The 20,546-nt window shown below is 42.9% G+C and overlaps 1 protein-coding gene across 2 annotated transcripts in view; it reads left to right on the forward strand.

Annotated features, from left to right (window-relative positions):
- LOC101551817 (rho guanine nucleotide exchange factor 6) overlaps nucleotides 1-20,546 on the forward strand; it is a 149,374-nt gene that overhangs the window by 58,168 nt on the left and 70,660 nt on the right. For both annotated transcript variants that reach the window (XM_055122345.1, XM_055122346.1), the window contains 3 exons: nucleotides 11,455-11,549; nucleotides 15,654-15,749; nucleotides 18,166-18,288. In XM_055122345.1, the coding sequence (XP_054978320.1) occupies nucleotides 11,455-11,549; nucleotides 15,654-15,749; nucleotides 18,166-18,288 (314 nt within the window). The remainder of the gene's footprint in view (nucleotides 1-11,454; nucleotides 11,550-15,653; nucleotides 15,750-18,165; nucleotides 18,289-20,546) is intronic.

The following is a 20,546-nucleotide window of genomic DNA, read 5'->3' on the forward strand; positions in this document are numbered from 1 at the left end:
TCATTTTATTTTTTCTTTATCATTAGCCATAATTCTCAGTCTACCTTTTATTTATGCATCTTACTCTCTCTAATTTCTTAATGCTTAGGCAACATGTTCTCTTGAAAAGTAGTTATAGAAATGGGGCCAGTGGCCAGAGAGATAGTACGTGGAAAGGGCGCTTGCCTTGCATGCAGCTGACATGGATTCCATCCCTGGCATCCAATATAGTCCTCCACGCCCACTAGGAGTGATTCCTGAGTGTAGAATCAGGAATAACCCCTGAGTACTGCTGAGTGTGTTTTCCTCCCCCCCCCAAAAAAAAAAAGCAAAAGAGAAAGAGAACTACTACCTCTCTCAGGCAGTAAGCATAATTTCTTTACTTTTTTTTTCTTTTTGGGTCACACCCGGCGATGCACAGGGGTTATTCCTGGCTCTGCACTCAGGAATTACTCCTGGCGGTGCTCAGGGGACCATATGGGATGCTGGGAATCGAACCCAGGTCGGCTGCGTGCAAGGCAAACGCCCTACCCACTACGCTATTGGTCCAGCCCCAGTAAGCATAATTTCTAATGACAGCAGAAATCTATAAGAGATTTAAAAACATAAAATTTAAAAACATAATATTTAAAGACATAATATTTAAAAACATAAAAACCATAAAATTCTCTCTGGGGCCAGAAAGAACGGGCACTTATCTTGCTTGCAACGGATTGTCATTCATATCCCCAGTATCACAAATAATTCCCCAAACACTGCCATGGATCATGCCTGAGGACAATAGTCCCTGAGCACTGTTAGATGTAGCCCCAAACTCCCAATTACCCCCACCCCCAAATCAAGTGAGCTATTCAAACCTTTCAGAAAAATGTAGGGGGTGTTTTGGCAGGGGGGTGGGGATGGGAAACAGAAAGGTTGGTTAGAAAGTAGAAGAAAAAGGCAAAGAAAATCCAGCTGGGGAAAATCTAGCAGTCCAGGACCAAGTTGAGAAAAAATGTATTTTCTATGGGAATATGATTTAGTGGAAAGTCCATAGGCCAGATGAAGTTACAAAGTTGCAGAAGACTTCTACCATTTTTTCTACAGATTGGCCATTCTCCGCAGTTGCTTAAATTTGGATCTTGTCAAAGGTTCATTGAGCTCAAGGATCCTTGGTTGTCCGAGTGGAGGCTGAGGCCGGGAGGCATAGGCAGTGCCTGGTGGCAATCTATTTGAGCAAGTTGAAATGAATTTCACTGCCGTCAAATTGGCCTGCTTTGCCGTTGGTCGGCCTGGTCAGCTTCTTGCCTTCTGCCTGGCTACTGAGGCCTTCTGTTTGAGAGCACATAGCCTTCTCTGTCTGATCTCCTTTTTATCTTTTTACAGTAGCTGCCCTGTGGCTTGAAAAAGAAAGAACCAGTCTCAGAAGTTCGTCAGTTGGTCTTTTGAGAGGGAGGAAAGCAATCAGGGTCTGAGTGAAGTTTCGAAAGCCTGCCAAGTATCTGCTCTGATGACGGTTCTACTCTGCAGGCCACCTCGAGAGCAGCACTCTTTCATGCATGACCGTCCCAATACTGAGCATTCTTCTTTTTCAGTGTAGGAGTACTGCTATTTATTAAATCACTGATAAAGCTGACTGAAACAGGCATGGACTTCACAATCCTTTTTTTAATTTTTAATTTTATTTTCATAAAGTTGCTCACAATTATTGATCACATTATTTCAACACCAATCCCACCACTATTATTTTGGATTTTCCCATCACCATCCAAGAATGCCCCAGAGGCAGATGCTAAATAATTTACTTTGTATTGCTTGTTATGAAGAATATGAAATGTCAGGTGACCACAAAAGCGGCTGCGTGCTCCTGGAATTCTAAACTTTTAAAATATATTTGGAGTCCAAAAAAAGGAGTATTTGGAGTCCAGAGGCATTCTGTGGCTCACTGCTCTCTTCTGTATCATGACCATTAGCACTTAAGTGGTGCTCAGAGGCAGTTTGTGGGTGTGACTGCCAGGGAACTGGAAGGGTGGGGAGATGGGAGGAGATCACTGAACTCTCCCACCCCAATTCCATGAAGCCTGGAGTTTCAGTCACTAGTCCTGCATACCTTGGGATTTTTAGCTGATTCATTCTCTTGTGGGGGGGCCTGGGGCAGGGGCTTGGTTTGAGTCTGTGAAGATTGGCCGTGAACATGGTGGCAATTGGGTTATGGAGGTTTGTGGCTGCCTGGATTAATTTGCAGCAGGTGGAGAGAAACACCTGCCCCTACCCCCACAGGTGTCCCAGTGAAATCAGCCTGGCATGAGGTAGGAGATATATCTGTGGCGTGCTGCTCTCTTCCAAGATTAATTTGTGAGTCTCTGAATCATGGTCATTAATGTGCTTAAATGGCCTGCTTTTGAACTCTTTAGAGATTTATTTATGGGTCTCTGAAGCAAGTCCAATAAATGAGCTTGTATAGCTGAGCTGGAGGTGGCTTGTGGGCATGACTCCCACATACCTAAGTTTTGGCTCTTAAATTTCCTGGAAAACTTGGTCCCAAGTTGTTGGGGTCTGGCCAGAGGCACAGCGGCAATTTGGGGGTATCAGGAAACCTTAAGGCACCATCAGGCTGCTGATGCACTCACCCCCTGGGTACAGATTGACCTGCTGGGTGGCACGTAGCCACTGCTGAGCATTCATTTAATAAGGGACTCATTAATCACTTTGCCCTGTTTCATTTTGTAAAGTCATCCATCAGCCACCCTCAAGATTTGCATCAATAGAGGCCACAGGATAGCACAGCGGTAGGGCATTTGCCTTGCATGCGGCTGACCTGACTTCATTCCTCAGCATCCCATATGGTCCCCCGAGCACTGTCAAGAGTAATTCCTGAGTTTAGAGCCAGGAGTAACCCCTGAGCATCTCTGGGTGTGGTCCCAAAAGCCAAAAACCAACCAACCAAACAAAAAACAAACCAGAAATCAAATAAGCTTATTATGACTGTTGGAATCTTTCTCCCCAAATTTAAGTGATTTCTGTTAAGGGAGGCCCAGATTATAAAATTCTAAAGGAAGTTGAAATAGCACTGAAAGTAGGGTGGTTTGCCTTGCATACAGCCAACCCGGGTTTGATTCCTTCATCCCTCTTGGAGAGTCCGGCAAGCTGCCGAGAGTATCCCGCCCGCATGGCAGAGCCTGGCAAGTTCCCCGTGGCATATTCGATATGCCAGAAACAGTAACAATACTCACAGTGGAGACTTTACTGGTGCCCGCTTAAGCAAATCGATGAACAACAGGAGGACAGTGCTACAGTGCATTCCAAATGGGATGGAGGGTGAATGATAGCAACCAAGGAATTCAAGCCATGTTGATTGTTTTTCCAACTTGCATTTCATGTTGTTTATAATACCCATGGAATTTCTGCTTTTTTTCTGTGAGTGGGGATTATTTGGGCCTTACCCAGAGATGTTCAGGAATTATTTCTGGCATTGCACCTAGTAGTTACTCCTAGCGGTGCTCAGGGGACCATAGGGAATGCCAGGTCTAACCCATGTCTGCTGTGTGCAAGGCAAACACCTTACCTGCTATACTGTTGTTGGCCGCTTGCCCCCCACCTATGACATTTCTAATTAGAAAAACAATCCTTTCAAGTCATGAATATTTCGTTTCGTTTGTTTGTTTGTTTGGGGGCCACACCTGGCCCTGCTCATGGTTTTCTTCTGACTCTCTGCACAGGGGTCACTCCTGGTGGCTTTAGTGGGACTCTGTGTCATTGGGGATTAAAGTAGATCAGTGGGATGCAATAAACGTGCCTTAACCCCTGTACTATTGCTCTAAGCCCTTGGTTTGGTTTTTCTTTTTGTAGGCAGACAAAATTTTGTTAGAGAGGCATTTAGTGACAACAGTGCTGGAAAGGAGGGTAAAGAAGTGACATAGCTGTTACCAGACACCGGCTTTTTAGAAAATTGTGAAGAACACAATTACATGACTTTATTCCTTCCCGAGTATAAGTGGGAAAATATCACCATCACCCCCTACAATAAAAGCTAAAGACAGAACATACATTGTCACTAAAACAACATTGTATATCTCAGTGGAACACAGCATTGTTGAAATCTAGTACAGTTCTCCCCATTTCTTTTTGGAAGGGTTTGGGAACCACACCCAGCGCTGCTCAGGAGCTATTCCTGACACTGTCCTCAGAGGACCGACCACAAGCTGGGTGTAGAAATGGGATGCAAGGCAAGCACCTTAACCCTTGGGCTCTTCCGCAGTTCTCTCCACTTCTAAGAATGAAAAATGAATCCTTGGACTGGAGAGACAGCGCTGGAGGTAAACTGCTTGCCTAGCATGTGACTAACCCTGGTCTCAAATCTCCAGCACCAAATATAGTTCCTCAAGCACTGCCAGGAGTGATTTCTGAGCATAGATCCAGGGAATAAGCCTTGAAAACCACTGTGTGCAGCCCCCCCCCAAACTAAAAAATAAACCCATAAAACTGAATCCTGGTGCTGAGCATAAGTCTGATAGAGAGAGAGTCATGAGGTACTGCAGTGGGCAATAGCCCAGCTGGGCAGGGAGCTATAATAATGGACAATTTGAGTTATGAGACAGGCACTATATTAAGTGTGGACTTAGAGTTTGAGATAAAAATGGCAGTTTCTATTAAAAGATGAGAAATTTATGATTTGACTTTCAAAAATAAGTTTTGGCATAGCTCACATACTGCAAAAATTTACCAATGAAAGGCTACGATTCACTGACTTTTTTTTACAGAATTAACATACTTAAATAACAGTCACCATTGTTTTATTTTATTTTATTTTACTTGATTGGGGGGGTCACACACCCAGTGGTGCCTAGGGAGTACTTCCAGCTCTGTAGTCAGGAGTGATTCTGGCAGGGGATCATTTGGGAGATCATATGTAGGCAAGGGATTCCAGCCAGCTGGGTTGAGCTTTCTGCCACCAGGTCCCTTAACCTCTGTATCTCTCCCACACTGTATTTTCCTTTTATTATATTACATCCACCCTAAAGTGTGTAACCTAGTATTTTATTGTGGAGGTCTTTTGGTTTTTTTTTGGTTGTTGTTGTTTGGTTGGTTTTGATGGTCACACCTGGTGGTGCATGGTGCTCAGTGCTCAGTACTTGGGGATTACTCCTACTGGGGCTTAGGAGATCATGCAGTGTTGGGGCTTAACCCAGGATCTCCTACCTACAAAGTTCACCTCATAAGCTATCTGACTCTTTGGCCCCATCCTGCAGCTTTGATTGATTCGTGTTTTTCCTTAAGGGTTTATGTTGTCTTCTACATTTTCATGTGTTTATTGGCTGTTTGTATCACTCCTTGGTAGAAATGTCTGTTCTTTGCCAATTTTGAACGGATTGTCATTAATTGTTGAGTTTTTGTTTGGGGGAGCCTAGGGAGCAGTACACCTGACTGTGCTCAGGACTTATTCCTGCCTCTGTGCTCAGGGATCAGAGATGACTCCTGCTGGTGGTTAGGGGCCATATGCAGTGCCCATTATTGATTCAGAGTTAGTCATAAGAAAGGAAAGTGCCTGACCCACTGTACTCTCTTGCCTTCTTTTCTGTCGAATTTTGAGAATTATTTCTTTGTTTTGAATACTATACCCTTATCATGAGGTTTATAAATATTTCACTCTTTCTGTGGACTATCTTCACATTCTTTAAAAATTTTTATTAAATGAATTAAGTCGGTTTTGGGATTTTTTAAAGGGGGGTGGCATGCCCTGCTGTGCTCAGGGTTTTCTTCGGACATTGTGCTTAGGGATCACTTGGTATCATTCCCTAACAGTGGGGTGCAAAGGACTAGATGTGGAGTCAGGGATCGAATCCAGGTCAGCCGCATGCAGCACAAAGGCCTTACCCACTGTCATACTGCTCTGGCTCTGTCTTCACCTTCTGGCAGGGCCTGAGTGATATGGGATCACTCCTTGTAGGGCTTGGGGGACCATATGGGATGTTGGAGATCGAACCTGGTCAGCCACATCTAAGGCAAGCACCCTTTCTGCTGTACTATTGCTCCAGACCCATGTTTTAATCTTTTTTACTTCTCTCAAAATAGATTTTTGGGTAGAGTTTAGACTTTCTATAGGGGGTAACGTTTCGAGTTCATCACTGGATTAATTTCATAGAGCATCATTCACTTCAGTCCCCTGAATTTACACTTCTGCACTTCTGCGTATTCCTAGGGAATAGAACTCCGAGTAGACACAAATGGTTATGGAGGAGGTGTTACAGCTTTACTCCTAGCTTTAGAAGCCTTTCCCTTATGCTATTATAAGCTAGTGACTCTCATCTATGAATGAGATTGCCCTTCAGGTCACATTTCACAATGTTGTAACTGGGGCAGGGGTGCCTCACAGTATGCGAGTGATATTTGGTGAACAAAAGGATGCTAGTAGGCATCCTACAAAGCTCGGGTCATTGCCCTTACAACAGAGAGTGATGAAATGTCAATAGTGTTACTACTGAGACCGTTTGGGGGAGGGGTGTTGGAATTTGAACTTAGCGTCTTATACATGGGAGGCTTGCGTTCTGCCATTGAGCTATTAACCTTCTCCCTAAAGGATCTGTACAAATTTTTTTTTTGTTTTTTTGGGTCACTCCAGGCAATGCTCCGTGGTTATTCCTGGCTCTATGCTCAGGAATTACTCCTGGCGGTCCTCAGGCGACCACATGGGATGCTGAGAATCAAACCTGGTCAGCAATGTGCAAGGCAAATGCCCTTTACGCTATCCTATTGTTCTGGGCCTCCTCTACAAATTTTTATTATAAATAAAGCCCACCCTCCATTCTATACCTTCCTGTCCTTTTTTTCCACCCCACGCTCCTTACCTCAGATAACCTTAGTTCTGTGTCAATGTCCATTGGTTCGTTTATTTATTTTGGTGGGGTTAACACCCAGTTGTGCTTAGGGTTTACTCTTGACTTTGTGCTCAGGGATCACTCCTGGCGGTCTCTGGGGACTATATGGGGTGCCAGGGATTGAACCTGGGTCTGTCATGCAAGGTAAATGTCCTACCCCATATTATTGCTATGGGCCTGGTTTGTTTGTTCATTTATTTATTTGGGTTTGGGAGCCACACCCAGCATTGTTCAGGGCTTACTCCTGGCTCCGTGTCAGAATCACTTCTGGGGACCACGTATTATGCTGGGGATCTAAGCTGGGTTGACTATAGGCAAGGCAAGAGCCATACCCCTGTACTGTCTGTCTGGCCCCCTATAGGTTTATTTGTATTTGTTTTTTCCCTTCAACTTTGTCTCTATAATTCACATGTGACTGAAATTATTTAATATGTGTCTTTCTGTGTCTGATTTATTTTGATTCACCTAGTCCCATCAAGTCCTTTTTATTTTGCTGCAAAGGGTAAAATTTCATCATTTTGAATAGTTTAATATTATTATTATAGTTGATAAATCACATATGTTTTGTTGTTATTTATGGGCCACACACTTAGCGATCTTCAAGGGTACACGTGACTCTGCACTTAGGAATTACTCTTGGTGGTGTTTGGGGGAACATATGGGTTGGATTGGAGTGATAGCACAGCAGGTAGGGCATTTGCCTTGCACACGGCCGACCTAGGTTCGATTCCTCTGTCTCTCTTGGAGAGCCCGGCAAGCTACTGAGACTATCCAACCCGCACAGCAGAGCCTGGCAAGCTACCTGGGGCGTATTTGATATGCCAAAAACAGTAACAACAAGTCTCACAATGGAGACTGGTGCCTGCTCAAGCAAATTGATGAACAACGGGATGACAGTGACACAGTGATGGGTTGCTGGGGATCAAACCCAGGTTGCCCATGTGCAAAGCAAGCACCTTAAACACTGAACTATCTCTCCAACACCTTATGTATCACATATTTTGATTTGATTTGGTTATTTTTGGCCACACCTTGAGATGCACTTTGTTACTCCTGATTCTGCATTCAGGAATTACTCCTGGCAGTGCTTGGGGACCATATGGAGTGCTGGGTATTAAACCCAGGTTGGCCACATGCAAGTCAAATGCCCTACCTGCTATACTATTTTTTCCAGTCTCATATCATATATTTTAATCTAATCATCTAACGGGGGGGGGGTGGTTGTTCGCTTCTCTACTGTAAATAATGCTTGCTGTGATAAACATTGGGGTGGCTAGAGCTTTTTGTTAATATTTTCTGATTCTTCAGACAGTTAAACAGAAGTCCTACTGTAGGCTCAGATGGTAGGTCTATTTTCAGTTTCTGGAGGAACTCCATACTGCTTTTCATAATAGCTAGACCAATTTATAGTCCCACCAACAATCATGCAGATAGGGTTCCTTTTACTCAACACCCTGACCAACACCCTTCTCCTTTTTGTTTGTTTTGGGGCTACACGCAGCAGCAGTACTTAGGGCTTATTCTTGGCTCTGCACTATGGAATTACTCTTAACACTTCTCAGGAGACCATGTGGGGTGCCAGAATCAAACCCGGTCAGCTTGGTGCAAGGCAAGTGCCCTAACCACTCTACACGCTGTACAATCACACTGCTCACAACACTATTGTTTTAATTCAGGCTTTCTCATGGCTATGAGATGCTAGCTCCACATGATTTTGACTTGCACTTTTTGGAAAATTAGTGATGAGCATCTCTCCGTGTGCTTGTTGACCATTTATTTATATGACCATTTGGAGAAGTGTTTTCGTATCTTCTGCCCATCTTTATTTATCTATCTATTTGTTTATTTTTGCTTTTTCGGTCACACTTGGTGATGCACAGGGGTTACTCCTGGATTTTCACTCAGGAATTACTCCTGGCAGTGCTCAGGGGACCATATGGGATGCTGGAAATTGAACCTGGTTGGCCGTGTGCAAGGTGAACGCCTTACCTGCTGTACTATTGCTCCAACCCCATTCTGCTCATCTTTAAATTGGATTGTTTGTTTATTGTTGCTGAGTTGCTTACCATATTTTTATACTTTGAACATTAACTCCCATATTGATTTACAGCATGAAATGGGTTCTCCCGTGGGTCAGCAGGTAAGGCACAAACCTGCCTTGCACGCAGACAACCCAAGTTCTATACCTAGCGCTCTGTTTGGTGCCCCAAGCAACGCCAGAAATGATCCCTCTGCACAGAGCCAGGAGTAAGAAAAGAAAAAAAAAAGGAAATTTGTATTCCCATTTGGAAGGCATTTAAAATTTCTATTTCAATTTTCTTTTGTTCTAAAAAGTCTTTTACAATTCAATATAGTCCCATTTGCGTAACTTTCCTTTCCTTTCTAACTTGCTGTTGGGATTGGGTTCTCTAAGACATCGCTAAGACTGATGTCATGTCAGAGAACAATTCACCTATATTTTCTTCTGTATACTTTATGCTTTCAGGTATTATATCCAGACCTTTAATCAATTTTGAAGTATTTTTTTCTTGGTTTTGTACTCTGGAATTATCTTAACATTTCTTTGGGGATTATATGGGGTCCCAGGATTGAACCTGGGTCAGCTGTGTTTATGTAAGGCTAGCATCCTACCCATCCCACCCATTTTTTATTGAGGTTGCCTTTTTTTTTTTTTTTTTTTTTGCTTTTTGGGTCACACCTGGCGATGCACAGGGGTCACTCCTGGCTCTGCACTCAGGAACTACCCCTGGCTGTGCTCAGGGGACCATATGGGATGCTGGGATTTGAACCCGGGTCGGCCACGTGCAAGGCAAATGCCCTACCCGCTGTGCTATCTCTCCAGCCCCGAGGTTGCCTTTAATCTGTATCTTTTGGGGTTAGACAGAAGTCCTGTTTCACTATTTTGCTTACAGCTGTCCAGTTTAGACAACACCATTCTTTAAAAAACTTTCTTTCCTTTGTTGTATATGTTTTGTTCATTTGTCACAAATTGTTGGTAAATATGTGAGTTTATTTCTGGGACTTTGATTTTATTCTGTTGACATATGTCATGTATATTTATTTAAATACCATGTAGTTTTTTTTTTAATACCATGTAGTTTTAATTACTGTCACTAGGTAACATAGTTAGGTAGCGATTCAAAGTCTTGTGATTTCATATAAGCCTTAGAACCTTTTTTTTATTTCCTAAAAAAGCTATTGCCTTTTTGCATTGAAGTCACCTCAACTCTGTATCTTGGCTTTGGTAAAATGGACTTCTTGATTCTACTAATTCTCCCTAGCTGTGATATGGCTCTCATCTCTCAGTGCCTTATTCCGTGTATTCTAATAGTGTCTGCTATAAATAAAAACCCTTTTCTCTAACTCCTTTAATTAATGGGAGTATTCCATGTACCCAGCACCTGCCTGGGCAGTGTCTTCACAATGGCATATACTCGTATACCACATCACAATGCTCTCTGAGGTAGGCGAGATGTCACAATTAGGATGAGGCGAGCAAAGTCTTCAAACTGGAGCCAGCTGGTAATGTGTAGCTGGGCCTGAACAACCACTGCCTGGTTATTACCCACCTCCTCCTCTAAGGCCTCCAACCCACACTTCCAAAGCAGACCATCATGTATCATCTTGTGAGTACATGTCTAGTAGTTTTTGTAGGCTAGAAGCTTTTTTTTTTCTAGAGAAAAGTGTCTGACATGTGTGTGATTCCCTCTTTACTCTCTCCCTCTGCAAATAGAGTGGAAACTTCCTGCAGGAATCCTGGGATTTGGCAAAGAGAAGTCCATCGGTAATTTTTTTGTTGAATGAATTAAGAGCTAGGGGAGAAAATGTGTGAAGTTGGTTATCTGAAAGGATCTTAAGCTGAAGGTGGTGGTTGCTTCCAGGATAGACTGTGACCAGAGGAGGTATAGGAGAGGAGAGTGAGACCCTGAGCATTGGTGACTGTCTACAGGATTTTCATTTGCTTAACCAGAATGTGGAGCTTTCTTTCCCTTGTCTGTTTCTTGCCATGTTACTATCCTTTTCTCTTTCAGAACTTATATTAGCACTATTCATCTTTTAAAAGAGACCAGTTATAACCCCAGTTAAATTTTCACGCAGATTTCTGTCCCCTAAAGGTCTTATCAGAAACACAAGCAGAAAAGTGTGTGTAACAATGTGTTCCATTACATGCCAATCATATAAATCATAATAGATTTCTTTTAAAAAAATCTTTGTAATGTTGACATCACAGTAGTCCTTAATTTAGCTTGATTCTGAGTCTCGGTGTCTAAAGGTAGCAGCTTTCCACGTTATTATCCTTAAAATGGGAATAATGATTCTTTGTTAGCTAACTTGAAACTTTTCTGAGGTTAAACCAATTCCAAGTACAAGAAAGCACTTTGTACAGTATTGTGTAAATGGCAATGCCTTCCAGTTATGGGTAACTCGAAATTTTTGTTCATATGCTATGCAATGTAATCAATATCCATGCAATTTACTTTCCTAGAATGAAACAAAGTGCATTCAGATTTAGTGCTCTTGGCATATGCCTGAATAAATAGGATTTTCCCCTAATAATTTGGGCAAAAGATCTAATACCTTGAACTGGATAAAAAGTGCCTTGATCTTTGTTTCTCTGTAGGTGTTACAGAACATCTTGGACACTGAAAAAGATTATGCTAAGGAACTTCAGACACTTCTTGCTACTTACTTAAGACCCCTGCAAGCCAATAACAAGTAAGATGTCTATTTTCAACCCCTTGGCAAATAAACTGAGATAATGTTAGCACATGAAGTCATTAGTCTTATGTCACTAAATAATTGATTTTGCCCCTTAGAAGAATTTGCCAAGATCACAGGTTGCCAAGAACATTGGTCGGTTAAGGCATTAGAAATTATGCAAGCAGCTTAAATTTGGAGAGCTTGGCTTTTTTATCTCCTTGGGGCAATGGAAGGGATAAGAAGATTTGCATTTTCTGTCTGCCACAATTTTTACCTTGTACATTTTGAAAGTGATCTATCTGATATTTCCTGACAGAAAAATAAGACTCGCTGGCACACTTATGAAGAAAGCACATTCACTGGAAATTCTTGTGCTTGCTCTGACCTTTGCTTGTCTGGGCAAAAGCTCTTTCCCAGGCTCTGAAAGGGGAAAGAGAGTGACATTTTATGAATGCTCATAAGAACAATTCAAATCTGTATTTCACCCAGCCAAACGTAAATGATGAAAAGATATTCAGATATTTTGTAATGCTTCTGTTTGCAGTGCCTGTGATTAAGCTTGTATGCGAGGCCTGTGCTTTACCACTGAACCACATCCCTAGCTCCCACTTATTTTTTAATAAAATGTTTAAACGTTATTCTAGTCTGAGAAATCTCAAGTGACCTGAATTGAAAATTTAATTTTCACAAAAGGGAAATAGCGACTGTTCACTTTATTGTGCTTGTGGGCAGGACATATTTAAAGACTAGTGACTAACCGGGATAACTCATTTGTGTTTTTCTTTTAATTGCTTAAACTTACTAGAGAGTGTGCTCTATAAGGAAAACGGAAAACTTTGCTGTAGACTCAACCAAATTTTCCCCTTTTGCTTGAGTAAGATAGGACTTTTGCTGGACGGGGGCCTAAACCATTGACTCCAGGCTGAAATAAGTAGAGCTAGTTCATTCTTTGCTTCCCGTCTCCAGATGGTGCTTGCTGAGGCATTAATGTCTTGCTAAATTCCCCAATTGGTTATTTTCCTGGCACGCTGGGAATCTGACTTGAGTATGAAAGCATTTTGAATTCCTGAGATTTGTGAGTTTAAACATAAATATCAACAGAGTGTCTTTTGTTATTATTATGTGAAAAATGAAGTGTCCTGTTAACCACCGTCCTTAGAGCTGAATGGAATGTCAGTGAGTTTTTTGTATAGTGTCCTGGAGCAGATGGCTGTCTCCATTCTGAAGGAAGGATACTCCCAGGCAAAGAGACTCAGAAATGTGCCTTGCACAGTCAGTAATAGTCTGTGTGCTGTGTCTTCTGCCCGCCAAGTGCAACGTTGTGCTGGTGACAGACGAGAGGGACGCTGAGGTGTCAAGCCAGGGAGGAGGGGTGGTAAGATTTCAAATGAAGAGGTGATGGGTTGGGTTGGCCGTGTGGACACCATAAGAGGAAAGGAAAGAAGAGAGAGGAGGTGAGGGAGCCAAAGCAAGAGGACAGAGCTCCCAGGGATATTCAATAAGTAGCGTTACTTCTGTGTTAGGGCTCCCCAAAAGATTTGATAAAAGCCTACTGTGTATTGTCTAGGCTGGAGTGATAGCACAGCGGGTAGGGCGTTTGCTTTGCATGTGGCCAATCCGGGTTCGATTCCTCTGTCCATCTTGGAGAGCCCAGCAAGCTACCGAGAGTATCCCACCCGCACAGTAGAGCCTGGCAAGCTACCAGGGACGTGTTCGATATGCCAAAAACAGTAACAAAAAGTCTCACTTGGAGATGTTACTGGTGCCCGCTCGAGTAAACCGATGAGCAACGGGATGCCAGTGACAGTGTATTGTCTGATCCAGAAGGAGCTAGAGAAGTCTCCTCCCCAAGTCAGCTTCTTGCTGCTTTGAGAGAAAACATCGCTAGGAAAAGCTAGCGGTTTCACTTTTGATCTCCTTTGTCGGGGGTTTCCAGCTTGTGGTTGAGGAGTGCAGGCTCGCAGAGGAAGCAACAGTTTCTCATCCCCTCTGGGTCAGGGGGAACGATGGTGTGGGTCATCTTTTTATTGGTCAGCAAGTTGCTGTCTTGGAAATGCTTCCTTAGTATGACTAAGTGAAGGAGAAAAGGGCATGTGGCAGGCACTGGCCTTTTCAGTCAACATTCAAGAACATTATTTTTTTGCCCCTCAAGTGAGTAGGAGTGTGAGGTCTGGAAGTCACGTAAATGTTCATGTTCAAGTTCACCCCCATTCACTGGCTTGGTGAGTTTGGGTCAGGGTTTGCTCCTATATTAAATGGACGCAGCACGAGTCCCTTCCTCATAAACTTATGGCAAGCTTCAGAGGAATGAATCAGTTTTGTTAACGGGTTGCATTAGGGTTAGGCATTGGCCCTATATTGGTCCTTGTTGGTCCTTGTTGTCACAGTTGTTGTTTTATTTTGTTTTTTTTTTTTTTTTGTTTTTGCTTTTTGGGTCACACCCGGCGATGCACAGGGGTTACTCCTGGCTCATGCACTCAGGAATTACCCCTGGCGGTGCTCAGGGGACCATATGGGATGCTGGGATTCGAACCCGGGTCGGCCGCGTGCAAGGCAAACGCCCTACCCGCTGTGCTATCGCTCCAGCCCCATGTTGTTTTATTTTGAAGGGGATGGGTGGATAAGATATTTTTTAGTTGAGGCCCTAGATAAAATAATTTAGTCTTTGGGACTGGAGTGATAGTACAGAGTAGAACACCTGCCCTGCACATGGCCCAACTGGGTTCAATCTCCTGAGTCCCATATAGTCCCCAAAGCACTGCCAGGAGTAATTCCTGAGTGAAGAGCCTGGAGTAACCCCTGAGCATTGCTGGCTGTGTCCCAACCCTCTCCCCCCAAATTGTTTAGTCTTTAAGGACAGAAACTATAGTCAGAGGATAAGGTGTTTGTTTTGCATGCAGCTGATGTGGGTTTGATCCCTAGCACCCCATATAGGTCCCCAAGCCTTGCCAGAAGTGCTCTGTGAGTAAATAGCCAGGAATAACTCTTTAGCACCACTAGGTGTGACCCCAAAACCAAACAAAATGGTTTAGTCTTTCTTTGATACCACTCTGTTTTAGAGCAAACAAATCATACCATTTTTACTTATTCAGTTATTTATTTTAGAGTTTGAACCACACCTGGCCATACTCAGGGGCTATCCCTGGTTTTGCACTCCTGGTGGTGCTCAGGGTAACATATGGGATGCCGGGGATTGAACCCAAGTTGACTGCATGCAAGGCAAACACCCTACCTACTGTACTATCGCTCCAGCCCCCATCAGACCATTTTTATACCCTTCTACTTCCTCTCATAAAGATTACTTTTAGTTGCTATTTGAGCATTTTAACTGAAGTTTAAGTTAAAATGCTCACATAGCTTCTAAACGGAAGTTGCTAAATTTTCCCTGTACGTTACATGAACATACATAAGACCTTTCAGTTCCTTTCCCAGCTCCTCCAGAAGACAATACTCAGATGTTTTTGCACTTATTTCCAGATGTGATGTATTTCACCTATTTCTTTTATGAATAAAATCACTAATTTATTGACAATGAGGTTTGAACCCACGGGCACACACAGTTGGGGGCTGTGCTCAACCACTAAGCTATCCCCAGCCTATTTCAGCAATTTACACACTTAGATATTAAATGCTTGTGAGTCACTTCCTCGTTGCTTTGTGAAATACCTACAGGTTCCTTAACTCTCATTTTCTTTTTCTTTTTGGTTTCTGGGTAACACCTAGTGGTGCTCAAGACTAACTCCCAACTCTGCACTCAGGGATTACTCCTGGTGGGACTCAGGGCAACCATATGGGGTGCTGGGGATAAAACCCAGGTCAGTCACATGCAAGGCAAGTGCCCCACCCACTGTGCTATCACCCCAGCCCAACACTCATTTTCTTTAGGATCATATAGTGAAAGAAAGTGGAACCAGAGAAAGAAACTTTAAAACATTGCTCAAGACCATAGAGTTGATACAAATTAAGAAGCAAGAGTAAAATCACAGAAATTTCTTTCCTTGTACCTTTTGTCAGTTATATGTATTTAATTATATATATATCTACTAATGAGACTGGAGATCAAATAACTAGAGTCATATTCATGTCCTACTCACTGAAATAACCCATTCTGTTTTCCAGTTTGAATTCTGTGGAATATACAGCTTTACTGGGAAACTTTGAGGAAGTATGTTCCTTTCAACAGACTCTCTGCCAAACCTTGGAAGAATGTGCAAAGTAAGTGTCTAACACTGCTGTTACCTAGCTAGGTTATTTGTGAGTGTGTGTATGTGTGTTTATTTGAACTGATATCTTATATAAGGGTCATTTTATATGTGTTTGATGCAGCTTGTTTTGGTGCAGGGAAACGTACTAGGCTTTCAAGCTTCAAATCACTAGTTGTATATCATAACTTTATGTCTAGCATATTATTTCTTGCTTTCTATAATGTCCAATTGTTTACTGCTTCTGCTCAGTATAAGACAAATGCGGCCTTAATTGACCATGGATGATGCTTTTTTGAAAAATTTATTTATTTTTGAGGGTACAGTTACAGATTTATACATTTTTGTGCTCATGTTTCCCTCATACGAAGTTCGAGAACCCATCCCTTCACCAGTGCCCATTCTCCACTACAAATAAACCCAGCATCCCTCCCACCCTCCCCAATCCCATCTCCCCCCACCCCACCCTGCCACTTTGGCAGGGTATTCCCTCTTGTTCTCTCTCTCTCTAATTAGGTGTTGTGGTTTGCAATAAAGATGTTGAGTGGCCATAGTGTTCAGTCTCTGGTCTACATTCAGCATACATCACCCTTCCCCCGCATGGCCTCCAACCACATTTTACTTGGTGTTCCCTTCTCTATCTGAGTTGCTCTCTCCACAGAATGTGAGGCCAGCTTCCAAGCCATGGAGTCAACCTCCTGGTAGTTATTTCTACTATTCTTGGGTGTTAGTCTCCTACTCTGTTATTCTATATTCCACAGATGAGTGCAATCTTTCTATGTCTGTCTTTCTCTTTCTGACTCATTTCACTTAGCATGATTCTTTCCATGCTGATCCACTTATATGCAAAGTTCATGACCTTATTTTTTCAAACAGCTGCATAGTATTCCATTGTATAGATGTACCAAAGTTTCTTCAACCAGTCATCTGTTCTAGGGCACTCGGGTTTTTCATAGATGATGCTTTTAACATCTATTGAATATTTTCTTTGGTACAATGAAGATTACTTGGAAGAGTTACACGGATTATTTACCGAGTTCACAAACTTTACTTTACTCTCTTGTGGCATCATATTTCTTATAAAAGCAGTTGTAACTGACAGAAAACATGGAAAAATTAGAAGTCTTATGGTCAATCACCACTGTTTAATGGTTAGAGTGTGGAGGTGCTACAGAATGCTTTAGAATCAACTATAATGACCATCAGGAGATATATTTCTGTAGCAAGACTAATTTCCCCAGTTTGGTATCTTGGAGAAGGTTGAAACCGTCATTGTTTATAGAACATTTGGGGTGATTGCTCGCTTCTCAAGCTTCAGGTTGTTGCTCAGAGGGATGGAGGAAGACCTGATGAGTGAGGCTGGGTGCCAATAAATACCCAGATTGTCTACATGGAAAAATATTCACTAAGTGGCAAGAGCAGATTAGAAGCTAGACTTGTCAACTTTGTTTTCCAATTTACGGAGAAACATCTAGAAGAAAATTGAAATAGGCCAAAACTATTCTAAAGGATACATCTGAATAATTTCTTCTTCTCTTTTTCTATTAATGGAAACAGGGGAGTTAAAAATTTAAAAACAAATTTAAGGAATAAAACTGAAAAAAAGAAAAGATTTTAAAAAAGAACTTAGAAAGGAAAACTATTTAAAACCCCCTTAGGCTACCCTGCCTCAAAATCCATCAGGCCACCGAGACTGCATAATACTCTGCAATGTATCATCTTTCAGTTAAGTTGGTTGTTTTGTCTGTACTTTGAACTTCATATAAAAGAACCCAGAGTGATTTTTGGTCACCCTCAACTGAACCTAGGGCTTACTCCCGCTCTGCGCTCACTCCTGGCCAGGCATGGGGGCCCACTAGGGTGCCTGGAATCAAAACCTGGTTGGATACATGCAATGCAAGCACCTTAACTGTTTAACTACTGCTCTGGCCCCAGCCAAGAGCATTTTTAGGTACTAAGCTGAAACAGAATATTCGAACTAATAGATGCATCTAATAAAACACCCTACCTACTAATTTCAAGTATCTGACTTTGTGTGTTGCCTGTATTTGGTGGCTAGCATTTAAAGAACTTGCATTTCATGGGGAATATGGTCATAAATGTAGCTTCCCTTTTGGGGGGAATATATTTTAATTAATTTTTTTCTCAATTTTTATTAAAAACACTGTGATTTGCAATGTTGTTCCATATAGAGTCATTTCAAGCATGGAGTATTCCAACACCACCAGTATGACCTTCCTTTCACCAATATCCCCAGTTTCCCTCCCAATCTCAACCAGTCCCCTTTGGCACATAACAAATTATAGCTTCCCTTGTAACTTTGCAGAAGAAAGTAAAAAGTTCCCACATTGCCGGGTTTAATTTAAAGCTGCTTCCTTTATCTCTTGATTCCTATTTTACTTTTTGTGTTTTATCTCATTTGCTTATAGGTTTCCAGAAAACCAACACAAAGTTGGAGGCTGTCTGCTGAACCTCATGCCTCATTTTAAGTCAATGTATCTGGCTTACTGTGCCAACCACCCTGCAGCTGTAAATGTACTCACCCAGCACAGGTAAATCCTGACCATTTCTTCCAAATGGTTGATTTGCAAGGAATTTCTCCCCTTGGAAATTCTGGATGTCCAGCTGACCTCTTGATTATCTCCGTACAGCCTGCCAGAACTTGATTTTGATGGGTGTGCAACGGGGTCTCTCATTTGGTGATAAGAATTCCTGGGAACATCTTGTAGTGATTTTTAGCCAACCCAGAAGTTCAGCACGAGACCCCAAGGTGTGGTGGTACTTGAGTCCTGTAATGCTGGGGTTTACCCAGGCTTACCCAAGTGTTGCTGGGGAGTAATTGATTTCTTTGGACATGGATTGGTGATTCATGAATCACTGTATCACGGTCATCCCGTTGCTCATCAATTTGCTTGAGCAGGCACCGTAACTTCTCCATTGTGAGACTTGTTGTTACTGTTTTTGGCATATTGAATACACCACGGGCAGCTTGACAGGCTCTGCCATGTGGGCGAGATACTCTTGGTAGCTTGCTGGGCTCTCCGAGAGGGGCGGAGGAGTCGAACCCGGGTCAGCCGCGTAGAAGGCGAACACCCTACACTCTGTGCTATCACTCCTGGAAAATAAGTTTTAACTCATTCTGCTGATTCCATTCCATATGAAGATTTTGTCTTTTAAATATCACTACTGGGGCTGGGGATAGTCAGGGGGATAAGGTTCTTACCTGGTGTTCGCCTGACCTCGGTTAGATTTCCAGGCTCCTGAGCATTTCTAGGAGTGAAACCTAAGCACTGAGCCAGGAGTTAGTCAGGTGTGGAACAATAATCTCCACAAAAAATGAAATGAAATTGCCATCAAAATCACTAGAGAGGGCAGGAGCAATAAATAGTACAGCACATAGAACATTTGCCTTGTGCAAGGCCAACCTCGGTTTGATCACTGGCACATATGGTCCCAAGTCCTGCTACAAGAAATCCCTGAGCACAGATCCAGGAGCAAGTCCTGAATGCAGCCAGGTGTGGCCCCCCAAAAAAAACATTAAAAAATCACTATTAATTTGATGTAATACTTTTTTTGGGGGGGGTCACACCTGGCAATGCACAGGGGTTACTCCTGACTCTGCACTCAGGAATTACTCCTGGCGGTGCTTGGGGGACTTTAAAAAACTAAGGCACGCCATCGGGCTCGCGCACTCTCGGGCTCTCCGGGTGGCTCTGTCTCACCGCCCACGTTCGGTGCTCTGGAAACGCTGTGTGTGCTGTCGGTCAAGGGCAGGCGACAGAAGGAAGAAGGCCAAACTGGTTGCTCGATCAGTTTATTTCATTCTCTCTCTCTGCTTCTCTCCCGGCTCTGGATCTCTCTCTGGATCTCTGGATCTGGCCCTCCAACCCACTCTTACAGCCTAGTTGAATCCCCCAACATGAGGGGGTTGGGGCGTACACATAGGTGTGGTCACCATCAACAGGGTTGAGGTTCCTTTCCCTCAGGGGATGCTTTTCCTAGGACTGATTCTCTTTCAGCAGGAGGATCCACCCAAGGGTGGAGTCCCATGAGTGTGTTTCACCTCTCCTCAGCCAGCAAACATATAATAATTCATAATATTAATCATTTTGTATGGACACAATAAGAAATGGATTAAAGCTTATAGAATTGCTCTCCAGGGGCCATCTCGATCTCAGACTACAGTGCTCAGGCCAGATCAGTCTTTCCTATCCCTAGCAGGGTCCTAGTCTCATCATTACTTTTGGATCATGACAGCATTTGTCTATGATCAAGCTATTAACTTATAGTTAAGAATTAGGCACTTTGGCCAGGCCCATCTCGATGTCAGGGTAGCACATAACTCACCGCTTGCTCTGTATCCATCCCGTCCCTCGTCGGGACCCTGCTTTTGGGGTGCTAGGAACTGAGGGCAACTGAGGCTTAAGTAGAGAAAGCAGATGCCCGGGGGGGAATAATATTCAAAGCCAATTAAATCCCAAGTTACAAAAACATAATATTGTCTTCTTGTGTCTATGCAAAAAAGACATAGCTTTAAAGTAAATTATTCAAAAGGCATAAAGAGGGGAGAAAGGCTATGTTATAATATTCAGTGTCCTAGGAAGGTCTGACCTTACAAATTAGCAGAGTCAGATTAAGGGAAAGCGGATCAACTGTTTTGGGGAAGAGAGCATAGAGAAGTGATTACAAGCTAAACAAAGGGTTGGGAGTGATTCGGGAACACCTTGATGGGTGAGACTGGGGTAAGCCTATACTCCGGGAAAAACCGGGACAAGCTACTCGTGGCAAGTGGGGAGAGGACAAAGTAATG

The sequence above is a fragment of the Sorex araneus genome, chromosome X (assembly GCF_027595985.1).
Source record: "Sorex araneus isolate mSorAra2 chromosome X, mSorAra2.pri, whole genome shotgun sequence".
Lineage (NCBI taxonomy): Eukaryota > Metazoa > Chordata > Mammalia > Eulipotyphla > Soricidae > Sorex > Sorex araneus.